Source organism: Pezoporus wallicus, unplaced genomic scaffold (assembly GCF_028554395.1).
Source record: "Pezoporus wallicus isolate ANWC-B61680 ecotype Strahan unplaced genomic scaffold, APGP_CSIRO_Pwel_v1 contig_6966, whole genome shotgun sequence".
NCBI classification, from domain to species: domain Eukaryota; kingdom Metazoa; phylum Chordata; class Aves; order Psittaciformes; family Psittacidae; genus Pezoporus; species Pezoporus wallicus.
This window is the reverse complement of record NW_026639746.1, coordinates 574,373-586,839: the sequence shown is the minus strand read 5'-3', so window position 1 is coordinate 586,839 and position 12,467 is coordinate 574,373. Positions and strand designations below refer to the sequence as shown.

At 36.7% G+C, this 12,467-nt stretch overlaps 1 protein-coding gene across 10 annotated transcripts in view; it reads left to right on the top strand.

Annotated features, from left to right (window-relative positions):
• The window catches only part of BRD1 (bromodomain containing 1), a 64,854-nt gene that overhangs the window by 7,675 nt on the left and 44,712 nt on the right, over positions 1-12,467 (top strand). For 9 of the 10 annotated variants that reach the window (XR_008972957.1, XM_057415778.1, XM_057415783.1 and 6 more), the window contains one exon: positions 1,085-2,465. Coding sequence is in view for 8 of the 10 variants with exons in the window: in XM_057415778.1 (XP_057271761.1) it covers positions 1,099-2,465 (1,367 nt within the window). In the remaining 2 variants the exon portion in view is untranslated. Of the gene's footprint in view, positions 1-1,084; positions 2,466-12,467 lie in introns of those variants that run through there. The other variant, XM_057415785.1, reaches the window with a different exon arrangement.

The window sequence follows — 12,467 nt, the reverse complement described above, 5'->3', positions numbered from 1 at the left end:
GTATTGGTTTTACAATATCTTCAGCCTTCATAGGAAGAAACAAACCAACAAACAACTTTAAAATGCCAAAAGACATAAGTATGGAAGATTTTGTGATCCAAATGCATACTTGTCCTAGTCATGTTACTTTGGGGGTGGGAGCTGTCTTTTTGCATGGTAGTGGAATGATCTTTTTCCAGTAGGTGATAAACTTTAAAATTACATTAAAGAGCTTGGGGTTGGATTTAAAGACAGGGAAGTTTTTATCTGCCCCAGTTCCTCTGAGAAGCAGAACTCTTGAAGAATTTCTTAAAAGGAGAAAGGTGCATGTTCACACACACTGACGTGTAGGAGTGTGTTTTTGCTGTAAGTCCAGTCTGTTTTAGAGGTGGGATATTTCCTTGTTGCAGTTACGGTGCACTGCATGTTAATTGTGTTCTTGTCATTTTGTAATGAATGATAGGCTGGCTAAGAATGGAGAAAAGTGAAAAAGTAAAGAGCTGTCAAACTGCGTACTTGCCAAATTTGGAAGTATGCCCATTTTTTTTAGCTTTAAGTGTCACTGTAGGAATTGAGTTGTTAATGTGACTGTTTCAGATTGTGCTAGAAAAAAAATTAGGGGAAGACTTGTTTTTCTTTTCACAATTATGTTACTTGTTTTGGGGGGGCATCTGGAGAAAGTAATCTATTGCTGTTGGGGAAAAAAAATCAGACTGCAGACGCACTTAAGGTATTAGGAATGATTATATTTAAGTTTTTCTTACAGTGTACCTAATGTGGACTTTTTTGTGTGGCACTTCTGAAATGTTTTTTCTTGTGCAGAGGCCTTACAAGACTCCTACAGGAGACCTATCGGTATGAAGGGTTTTGTATAGTTGTGTTTACTTACAGAAGATGTTATTAGGGAGAACTGTTTATCATTAGGTTAAATTTGAACAAACCAGTGTGAGCAGCCCTATTAAGTAAGGGTAACAGCATTTTTATTTTTAATGAGTAAATAGGCTGAGGGCTATAGAACCAAAGTTTTTTTTCGTTGCTATAAAAAAAATAGTATTTTAATATGATTGTTTAGAGTTCATAATATTAACTGCTGCTCTAATTTTAGGTAAACATTACCAAATGAGGAGAAAAGGAAGATGTCATCGGGTATCAGCAGCAAGGCATTCTTCTTCCCCATGCAGTATTAAGCACTCCCCCACGCGAGAAACCTTGACGTACGCTCAAGCTCAAAGAATGGTTGAAATAGAAATTGAAGGTCGCCTGCATAGGATCAGTATCTTTGATCCTTTAGAGATTATATTAGAAGATGATCTTACAGCCCAGGAGATGAGTGAATGCAACAGCAATAAAGAAAATAGTGAAAGACCACCAGTATGTCTAAGAAGCAAACGGCATAAAAATAACAAAGTGAAAAAGAAAAATGAAGCTCTCCCGAGCTCACACGGTATACCTGCTACAGCAACTCCTCTTCCAGAACCAAAAGTACGGATTGTTGAGTACAGTCCCCCTTCAGCTCCACGGAGACCTCCAGTTTATTACAAATTCATTGAGAAGTCAGCAGAAGAACTTGATAATGAAGTTGAGTATGACATGGATGAAGAAGATTATGCATGGTTAGAAATAATAAATGAGAAGCGGAAAAGTGATGGAGTGTCAGTTGTTTCACAAAATATGTTTGAATTCCTTATGGATAGGTTTGAAAAAGAGTCTTATTGTGAGAACCAAAAACAGGGTGATCATCAATCTTTAATTGATGAAGATGCGGTGTGTTGTATATGCATGGATGGTGAATGTCAGAACAGCAATGTAATCCTGTTTTGTGATATGTGTAATTTAGCAGTACATCAGGAATGCTATGGGGTGCCATATATACCTGAGGGCCAGTGGCTCTGCAGACACTGTCTGCAGTCCCGTTCTCGGCCTGTAGACTGTGTGCTGTGCCCAAACAAGGGAGGTGCCTTTAAAAAGACAGATGATGATCGTTGGGGACACGTGGTGTGTGCTTTGTGGATTCCAGAGGTTGGATTTGCCAATACAGTTTTTATTGAACCAATTGATGGTGTCAGGAACATTCCCCCAGCCAGATGGAAGTTAACATGCTACCTCTGTAAACAGAAAGGTGTTGGTGCCTGCATCCAGTGCCACAAAGCAAACTGCTATACTGCATTCCATGTGACGTGTGCTCAAAAGGCCGGTCTATATATGAAAATGGAACCTGTGAAAGAACTAACTGGCAGTGGGACAACATTCTCTGTAAAAAAGACTGCCTATTGCGATGTACATACTCCACCAGGTTGCACACGGAGACCTCTAAATATTTATGGAGAAGCTGAAATAAAAAATGGTGTTTGTAGAAAGGAGGGATCTGTCAGAACTGCTAGGTCTACATCAAAAGTCAGAAAAAAGACAAAAAAAGCCAAGAAAACCGTGGTTGAACCCTGTACAGTTATGCCAACGGTATCTGCTCCTTATATCCCCCCCCAGAGGTAAGCAAACCATCTGAGAGAAACCCTTACTTATTTACCTGTTTAATTTTAAACCAGTGCTTTCACAAAACAATTTGAAGTTTCTGTGCGTTACTTACATGCTTTGCTTAAAGGCCATACTCAGAGGATTAATGTTTGTTGCATACATTTTACTTTTGTGAAATTGCATTAAAAATGCAGTATAATCCCCAGAGAAATCAGTAAGTGGTCAAGTGGTCTGTCATTTCCTTGGAAACCATTTTATTTTTTGTCAGACCAAATCATGTTGTGTGTTCAGTTGTTGTCATCACTGTATGTTGAGAATTAACCAGTGAATTCATAAGGGCATGTGGAGTTGAACTTCAGATAAAAAACAAAAAAACAGCCAAGCTCAAGGTTATCTGTATTCGGAATTCGGGCATCTGAACTTCTCCTTTTTTTTAAAGGAGCCCCCAATTGGAAATTAAGTTTGCATATGTAAGATACGAATCATGTTAATCTCCCCTAAGTTAGGTATAAACTTTAAGTAGCATAAAAAATCGCTACAGCAACTATTGCTCTTGTCAGGCACAGAAACTTCTTAGAAGGTTTTTTTCTGAATCTGCATTTTCCCTTTTGTAAATGCGGTAGTGCTGACCAAGGCTTGGGTGAATTTGGTACCTTGCAGATTTTTTTTTTTTTAAAGTTAGCAAGTAAGTGATTGTAAATTAGTTGCTTAGTGTCACGTTAGAGCCTGAAATAAATCAAATGAAATAGAGTTACAGGGCTATCAAATATCTGCCCAATAACCAAATGTTATTAGAACAAAATGAATGCATGTGACAAAGAGTTTTAATCCTAATCTGTATTTGCTTACAAAGAGTTACACTTTATAAGAAGTTCTGTTTAATATGATTTTTATATTAGTGTGTCTTTCACAGTTCTTGCAGGAGCTTTTGTTACATGAGTGCAATTTTAAAGCATGGGCACCAGAACTGAAATTGCTCTTTACATGTAACATGCCATATTACTGTATTTTAACAGTGGTGATTGGGGGACTGGTAGATGGCTGTAGATCTGGTGAGGCTAGTGAAGTGGCACATCAGAAAGCAGTGCTGTTTCAGGTGATGTTTTCCTAAGTAATAACAGAATTGGAGCAAAATGAAGATTCTTAATATCGTTATTGCAGGAGTTTAAAAGCTCAGCATGAACTTCAATTATCTTAACTGTATCTTAATTTAAAGGAACAGTAGCATCTCTTCAGATTTCTTTCAGTTAATCTGAGATGCATTTCAACAGTGTTTCTGGGATTTTAGCAACGATGGAAAGCTCTGTGGTAGAAAGATACAGTTTTGGCTTTGCTGAGCATTTGGGACATAATATACTGGGCTAAGATGTGCAGAATTGGATTATTGGGATTAAAGCCAAGTTTGTCCTTATGGAGTATTTTTTTAGTTGGTAGCATTTAAAACATCAGTATGTTTGTGTACCCCTTGAATTCAACTACTGATTTAAGAACAGTAGTTTAGAAAGTTTCTCAAAACAGGAACTGCTTCCATCTGCAGGTTCATGGTTTGGATTGACAGGACTCTGAAGGCTAAGACAGTGAGGGCTCTTAACACAAACGATGCTTTTTTGAAAGCTGACTTCTAAGTCTCAGGTTGTGGACAGTTAAGGCTGGTTAAATTAATCTAAATAAATGCGTATCTTGAGACTGCAGTCCTTTCCCATAGTAAGTTTTGTTAATGTAAGTAGCTACTTACTGACTGACGTTGACAAACAGCCTTTAGTTCTCCGTGGTGTTTACAAACACCAGATTGATTGACTGTTGTCTGTTATGATTTACTTGGTAAAATAGTATTCTTGTTTAGTGGTGCACTGCATAAAAGCTGACATTGATAGTAAGCAACTAATAGTGTTTTCTAAATAGGTACTGTTGTCTTTGGGAGGGGGGGATTGACATTTAAGAATTTGGCGTTGTCTTAATTAAGACAGTCGTGATTGGTGGGTGTAGTGTGTTTTTGTTCTGTTTTTGCTTTTTTAAGACCACATAAGAAAGAATATGACCTACGTGAGAGTTGAGGATTGGAATGTATGTTCTTTCCATTGGTAACTTTCATAAAAAACCCCAAATCCTAAAAGGGTAATGTAATTGGTTTTATTTTTTTTTAAAGTGTCATTAGATGCCAGGAACAGAAATATAAAGACCTTTTTTCCTTTTTTTTTTTTTTTTTTTTAAGTAATGATTAGATTTCTTTTCAAGGCTACAGAGAGATTCAGCTTCTGTTTATGCTCAGTTTCCTGTTTGTTGGACACAAGTATAGTTCCTGTATTCTATGTCAGAAGTGTAAAAAAAAAAAAAAATAGGCACAGTTTAAAACTGTTCTGAACTTGGGCTTTATTATAAATTGGTGGTCTTTAGCTGAGAAGGACTACTCTTTGTAATGTGAATGTGCTTAGTCTTGGAAAACTGATACCTGAATTAAAAGCAGAACAGAAGGGATTGTGCTGCAGACCCAAATCTCAGTTGTCTGATTTTCTTTGGGTGTTCTTTTTAGCATAAGCAGAAGTCACATATGTGTGAGTTAAATATGCATATACCCATAAACTAACAATGAGTGATGTGGACCATTTCATAGCAGTCTTCATTTAAATGACCCCTTTAATGTTTTTCAGTGCGTTTTTTCCCTTGGAGTTGAAACATGATTTGCCTTTCCGGACATCTCAAAGAAGAGCAATTAAGCTATTTAAGTTATCAGAGAAGAAACATATATGCTCAGTGTTTAAACACTAGTGCTGTTTTCCTAGAGAATTTGAAAATAATGTGGTTTCAACATCTCTGGAAACAGGCATATGTGGAGTTATTTGGTTTACTTTCTTAATTGCAGCTTCTGTAGCTCCTTGATTTCTGTATCTGTAGGTCAGGTCACTACACCACTGATTTTGAGAGCTCTTATCAGAGTTTCTTACACAGATGTTACACTCCAAGCTTTTTGCTCTTAAACTACATAGATACTGTCATTCTGTAGGTCATGTGTAAACTAATTATATGGCTTCTCAGGCTGTCATCTGTGAATTACTGATTCAAGAGTGTAGGATCAGAAGTTGTTAACCACCGATGATAGGAGATGGGTGATTGCTTCCTGTCTCTTTTCCTTCCTCCCTCCCTCCCTCCCTCCCTCCCTCCCTCCCTTCCTTCCTTCCTTCCTTGACAGGCACCTGTCTATCTTTTAGAAAGTCTGTACCTAAGTATCCACTTCCAGAGGTGCAGTAGGTGATGTTACAGCCTTAGGGTGACTTCAGTTTCCAGTGTTGTCAGTGCTGACTTCTTAATAACTCGCTTTGCACTTAGGATAATATGGGGGACCACTGGGGAGCTGCTTAGGTATGTATGATTTGCATCAGATAGTGCATTACCTCTTTACTAAGAAATTCGACTTAATATTTCTTGAAATATAAAATTGTTGAAGATAGTTTACATTAGTACTGCTTGCATTCATCAGCCATCAGCTTGCCCTCTTTTTTTTTTAAAGCATAAATGAGTTTTAGACTGAAAGTTCTGTGTCTCTGGGAAGTGCCAGAGCCCCAGTGTTAGGCTGGGGGGGGTGACTGGGACAGGACACTCTCAAACTGTACCTTTGTGTGGGAGGGACAGATGGCACTTGCACATCTTGGCAAATGATCATCTAAAAAGTGACCTGCTGCCACCAGTTAGTTTTTCTGAAGACAGTGGTACATTAGGTCTTGCAGTGTTCATACTCCGCTGGTGTGTGATGGTTGAATTTTGCCTAGTATATAATTTTTTTTTTTTTTGCCCCAATAAAATAACTAGAACTGTGTTATTTAGATTGCAGGCCCAGAATTTCCAAGTTACGAAATTCCAGCTCTTAGGACTGACTTGACAAGCTAAATCTAGTTTCTCTGTTAGGTATCGTATACTGGCTCTGTGATCTGTTCCTTGTGGATTTATTTTTTCCCCTCTGCTGCTGCTCATCCTTGTCCTCTATAACAGCTACCTTATCCATTGAGTAGGATGGATACACACGGGAGAAGAATTGCAGTGTTAACTGTGGAAACTGTTTTCTTGTATTTGATTCTTTAGTACAAATAGTATGGTTTTGCTGTAATCTCTTCATCTTCTGTGTCAAAAGAGGCATTTAAAATGTGTTTGCTTGATGACAAGAAAGCCAGTGTCAATATTCATGTTCTTTAAAGATTGTGTGAAACTAGGCTACTGTGGCTATATACTTGGGGTAAATTGAATGTGGTGTAAAATACTTAATTTTCAGTATTTTCAAAATTTATACTGAGATAGTGTAATCTGCTTTATTGAAATACCATCCATGGAAGTATAGCTCTGTTAAGTGGAAGCAAATATTCTCAATATATAATACTCTCAAATATATAATACTTGCTTTCACCTTTACTTTCGGTTTCTGCATGGTATATTTGTAGTGTCTGAAATGAAAAAAGCATTTAAAATGCAATACTTGTACAGAGAGCAAAAAAAAATACGTAAAGCTTCACTTTCAAAATAAGTAATGTGGTGTTACACTTGTTTACCATGCTGTATGCATCAATTGTGTTGCATCATATTATTGAAAGAGAATTTAAAGATTCTTATGAAAGTAGGTAAGTAGTGAGTAGGTAACTGAGAGCAAAAACTGCTGAGATTCTTGGAATATTTCCAGCTGCTTTAGAAATCAAATGTGTTGCACATTAACTGTTTTTTCTGTGTTGATCTTTTTATTAGAAAGTGTACTGCTCCTGGCAGTAAACTGGATTTCTGTTACTGTATGTCCTTAAGGCAGAACCAGTATTCCCTTTTTTTTCATCACTTATCCAATTGAATTGTCCTGAACTTTCTTGCCAAATAATTAAATATAGTCTTGTTATCTCAACACAGGGACCTTGATTGCATTTAAAATGAAGTATGGATCAGAAAAATAAACAGAAAAGTGATGAAACATAATATGAGTGGAAAGGAGTATTTATAAAGCCTTTGAGACTCTTACAGAATGCATTCACGGATGATGCTTCTTAATTATGTATGTGGTTCGTGTGTTTCTTTTGGGAATTTATTTTAATGGTTTTTAGGGTACTGAGTTTTTTTGAATGCCTAATGCCTTCAGAAAATTTTTAAGTCAGGGAAGAGACTAAGAAATGCTGCTTAAAATTCAGCATTAAAAAAACATTGAAAAATACTACAAGAGCCAGTATTGCAAAGAAAATTGAAAGCTAAATAAATCCAGACTCATGTCTGTTAGCTGTTTATCCTTGAATATAAATGTATGGATACTTTTACAAAATCATGTGGAAATACATTTAATTACAGGAGAGCATAATGTAGGTATGCCTAATGTCTGTACCTAATAATTAGATGGTGGAATCATCTAGGTAAAGTGGAAGGGGATGCTAGCAGTCAATGTCTGCTGATGTTTCTTGTAAGATTGATTGACTTTGAGACCTTTCTGCTACATGTGGAAATTACTACTGTCATCCTGCCCTATTTGCTTAAATAAAAAAGCAGTTTTGCCTAAATCAAGACAAGAGCCACTACAGTGTTAACTAACATTGCCTCAGTGGTATTTTTTTTTCAAAATAAGGGTAGCTTCAGAGCTTTATTTTCAAGCTAGTGTGCCTTGACGCTGGCTTATTTAATAAGAATGTGTTTGAGAAAGTGTGATTATAAGTTGTAAAAGTAGATTTTGATTCTGAGTAAAAATAACGGGGAAGATGTTTGTATATCTGGTATTAAAAGCCACATGTTGATGGATGTCCGATGATGATTCATCCCCTCTCTGCCCCCCCACCCCTGAAAAAAGAGAGGATGGAAGTGCTGTCTTTTATTTAAATAAGCCCTTTTTACAAAATGGATATAGGAATATGCTGTACATTTTTGTGGTTTTTCTTTTTCCTCCCTGTGTGCTGTTTATTTTGCATATACAGGTTAAAGAAGCTTAAAACAGAAATTAGTACTTACTTCTGTAAGGTACATCATGAGTATTTTTGTGCGCACTCTAGGGTTTCATTCCACAATGATTTTATATGAAATTATGCAGTTACGAAGATAAAAATTCACGTTTCTAATTCTCAGTACTTTTGAGTTTCACTAGTTATGTGAACTTTCATTAGATTTGTCAGTTAGAGGGTATTGCATCTTGTGTCATACCAAAAAAAACATTTCAGAATGCTTTGCCTGAAGAACTGTCCCTGGTAGTTTCTTATTCAAGTTAAGAGTGCAGAAAAATTAGTGAACAAAAATTAGAAAGGCAATCTTTCTTTTATCTTCTGCTGATGAGCATTTAGCCTTTTGAGCTGACATTTCAAAATTGCATGCAGTATGGCTATGACTGCTACAAAAAAAGCACAGAGATATCTTTTAGGTAATTTTAAAGAAAAGTTATGACTCAGTATTATATGTAGAAGGTGGCAGAAGTAAATCTATGCATGCGACTTTTCTTAGAAGACTAAGCAGGTTTTCTAGTGTGACAAAATGGTTTTGTTCTGCTTTTTTTATTCATTTATTTTGATTTATTTTTTTCCTTATCCAAAGTTTTGGAAGACCACAAACTCAGTTGCTAAAATAGGAACAAAGTCACTTATTATATCTAATGGAGAATTGACTGAAATAACAGCGTTTTCTTAACTCTGAAGTTCAATGTTCTACTTTCCTATCCAAAAAAAATCTTACAAGCTGCTTGATCCAGTGAAAAATACATGCCTGGTGTCACAATCACGTGAAGCAAGAAAAAGTACGTCCTACACGTTCAGTCAAAATCAAATTATCAATACTAGTAAATACAGAAGAAAAAGCAGGGACCTAGAGAGACTTTTAGGCTTCAGAAGATGTGTCAGTAGATAAAATATATACTGTTGGATTCTCAGCATAGCAGAGAAAAGCAAATTCAACAGCTAGAACTTTAAAACATACCACTTAAAAGAGGAGCTGCAAGATGTTTAAACATTGCATTTGACTAGTGAGGGAAAGGATTCAATAATGGGACATTCCTATTTTTTCAGATCTTCAAAATCTGGAAAGCAGTTACAATTAGGAAAGTGTGTATTTGTCACATGAGGATTCTGCAGACTGTTGCTTAGGAGTTTAAATGAAATCACTGTCAGCCTTTTCAGTACTTGATATGTACCCTGCTGTGTACACCACTGACTTTGGCTAGTTATAAAAGAAACCTTACCATTACCCTTTGTGAAGAGGAACTAAAGATATGCAAATGGACTCCAGTTTTATATAGTTATTCATCTGCTGGTGTTGCCTTTAAAGCTGATGGAAAGGATTTGTTTGGGGCTTTTTTGATTTTTTTTTTTTTTTTTTTTTTTTAGTTAACAAATCATAAACAGTATTTTTATTGAGGGAGGGAGTAACAAAAACATGCACAGCAACAAAACTGTCCACTGCTTAAAAAAAAACCAAACGGTGTTGAAAGGTGAGTTTTACACATACTGTTTGATAAGCAGCTGCTGCCAAAGGATCTCTGTGGGACGAGTAGGGTTTCATCTGTCCGAGCAGGCTTTCTCATGTTTGAAAGCTAACGTTTTTGAATACGGAGCTAGGAGGAATAGTTGGCAAGGCCCCAAATTAATTCCATTTCCCAAAATAGATACTTCCATAGCTTTTTATTCTGGGTTGGTTTGTTTAGGGTTTGGGGTTTTGGTTGTTTTTGGTTGGTTTTTGTTTGGTTGGTTGGTTTTTGTCTAATTATTCTCTTCCAGTTAGTCTCATTGGAATTACTATAATTGTTTGTAGGTACTTTCTGTCTTTCTTGCTTCCTATGAACCTCATTATGTTCTGTGGAACTTTGTTGAACAAGGCTTGAACATTACAGTGTTCTTAAATTTAGTGTACTTTGTTACAATTTGTTCAATTTGGATTTTTTTTGTTTTGTTCTGACAGGTTTTAAAAACTTAACCTGCAGTCTTTGTGTGGGGAAAATAAGGATATTTTATTTGCCCAGTGAAGTGGAACATCATTTGGTTGTTCATGGGTATTATTGTAGGTCAAGAGAAACTGGTACTTCAGTGATACTAAATACCATGTTACAGAGTATAATTTAGTTTTTCTAGTCTTTTACATGTGCTTTTAATACAGCTGTATTGGTAAAGGAAGATGCAAAATAAGAAATTGATGAAAGTGGAAGCTCAGGACAAGTATAGTAATTAAACTATGTTTGGTTCATGTTTAAAAACTGATTTGATTTAGTGGGTGTTTGGTCTTGCTTAAACTATAAAATGCTCATGTTCAGTTCCTTCTGCCTAAATTACTGTAATACTGGCAGAATCATGTAATTGCTTAAGGAAGTTTTCTTTCCAGTTTATATTTCAAGAACCTGTGAATGGAGAAGTCCTGTAGAAGTCTTGATACAGTGTAATACTGAAATGGTATCTGTGGGGTTAGAAAGCGCGTGGGGTTTGTGGAGTGGTTAGTGATGATTAATAGAAAAATGGCTGATTATATATTGCTGGCTTTCCGATGTTAAACTGCCGCATAGCTTAGTCACTAGAAATAGTGCTTTCACTTCTCTTGCAACCAGTTGCTGTAGTTGCCACAGTGACTTGTAACTGAAATTGGGAGAGGAAGGGGGTTGTGAGGAGGAACAACAAGCTGTCAGATTGCTAATATGACAAGAACACATCTCTTCATGTTGGTGAAAATTATTTTATGTATTTCTCTGAAGATGAGGGAATAACACTCGGCTTTTTCTCAATGCTTTAACCAGTGCATTGGGAGTATTACTCTTTGTAGGGTAGATTATCCATCAAAAGTCTCTGAGAGGGTTAGCTTAGAGCAGCTGACAGTTCCTTACCAAAGCTGTTGCATGTTAACTTTAATTTTAATTATTTGAATCTTACCCTTTCAAAAAGAGCCAGTTTCCTCTCCTCATCCTTCTGTTGCTTTTGTAAATGCAGTGTTTTAATGCTGTAATCTACACTTTTGCCTGAGCTAAGGTTTGAGGCTGGGTGCTGCAGGTGCTATTTGAAAGGTTCAGCTGAAGAGGGATCTCTGCCTGTTTAAATACAAGCATGGAATTGTATGGTACCTCCATATGGTGTTTTTAGTGGGGGTCACAGTGGTTTACAGTTGGATACCAGCAGAGCTGAGGAAGGGAGGTAGTACAGGCTTGCCTGTGGCACAAATAAAATGGTTATGAAAAATGTTTTGACATCTGTGTAGTCTTGGAATGTAGCCCCCAAAAAGCCGAAAAACAAGAGGAAGCATGACTGGTGGTGCCAAAACATCAAAAGGGTGCAGTGATCATGAGCCCGAAGCCTAATGCTTCTTTCATGAGACCAGATACATACAGCAGCTACTGAATTTCGTGGGAACATGGCCACCTTTTTAAGAATTTTTTAGTTCTTCTTTCAGTTTATTTTAGGTAACTGGTAAGTTGGGGGAAAAACAGCATTCTGTGAGACAGGCTGAACTCTATCTTAAGGCCTCAGAATAATGGTTCAGGCTGCAGTACCTGACAGTATAAGAACTGTTCTGCTACAGGTTTAGCTTAATTGTGTTAATTGCTTAAATGCTTTGAGAGAAAAGCATTTAGCACTTAACATGGTCTGTTTGAGGATGCTTCTTGGGAATTTTGTCTTAACAAATGTTGAAAGGTGGACAAAGTTTAGCAAAACAATACCTTTGCTGAGGTGTTTTGTGTAGTTTGGGAAGTGATCAAGGTTGTGTAAACCTTGCCTCTGCGTGGGGGATTTGGTGGTGTAGTGTAGTGGTTAATTGTGTCTTGTGCAAGTCAGATCCTGGATTGCAAAACTATAAAGTTTTTGAACAGCTCTGCATTACCTGCCTCAAATACATAAATATACACTTTTTTTTTTACAGTTCAATATTTTTTTTAATTACATCTCTTGAAAAAAAGAAGTGGAATGTGCAGCAAACTCTTCTAAGACCTCAGGGAATTCAGTTTCATCATTTACAAATCTAGTTCAAGCTAAGGAAGCAGAAGGGAGTTTGTTCGAGCCTGGTGCATACATTTGTGCCTTATTTCATGCTTGTGTTCAGCCTTCCCTGCATCT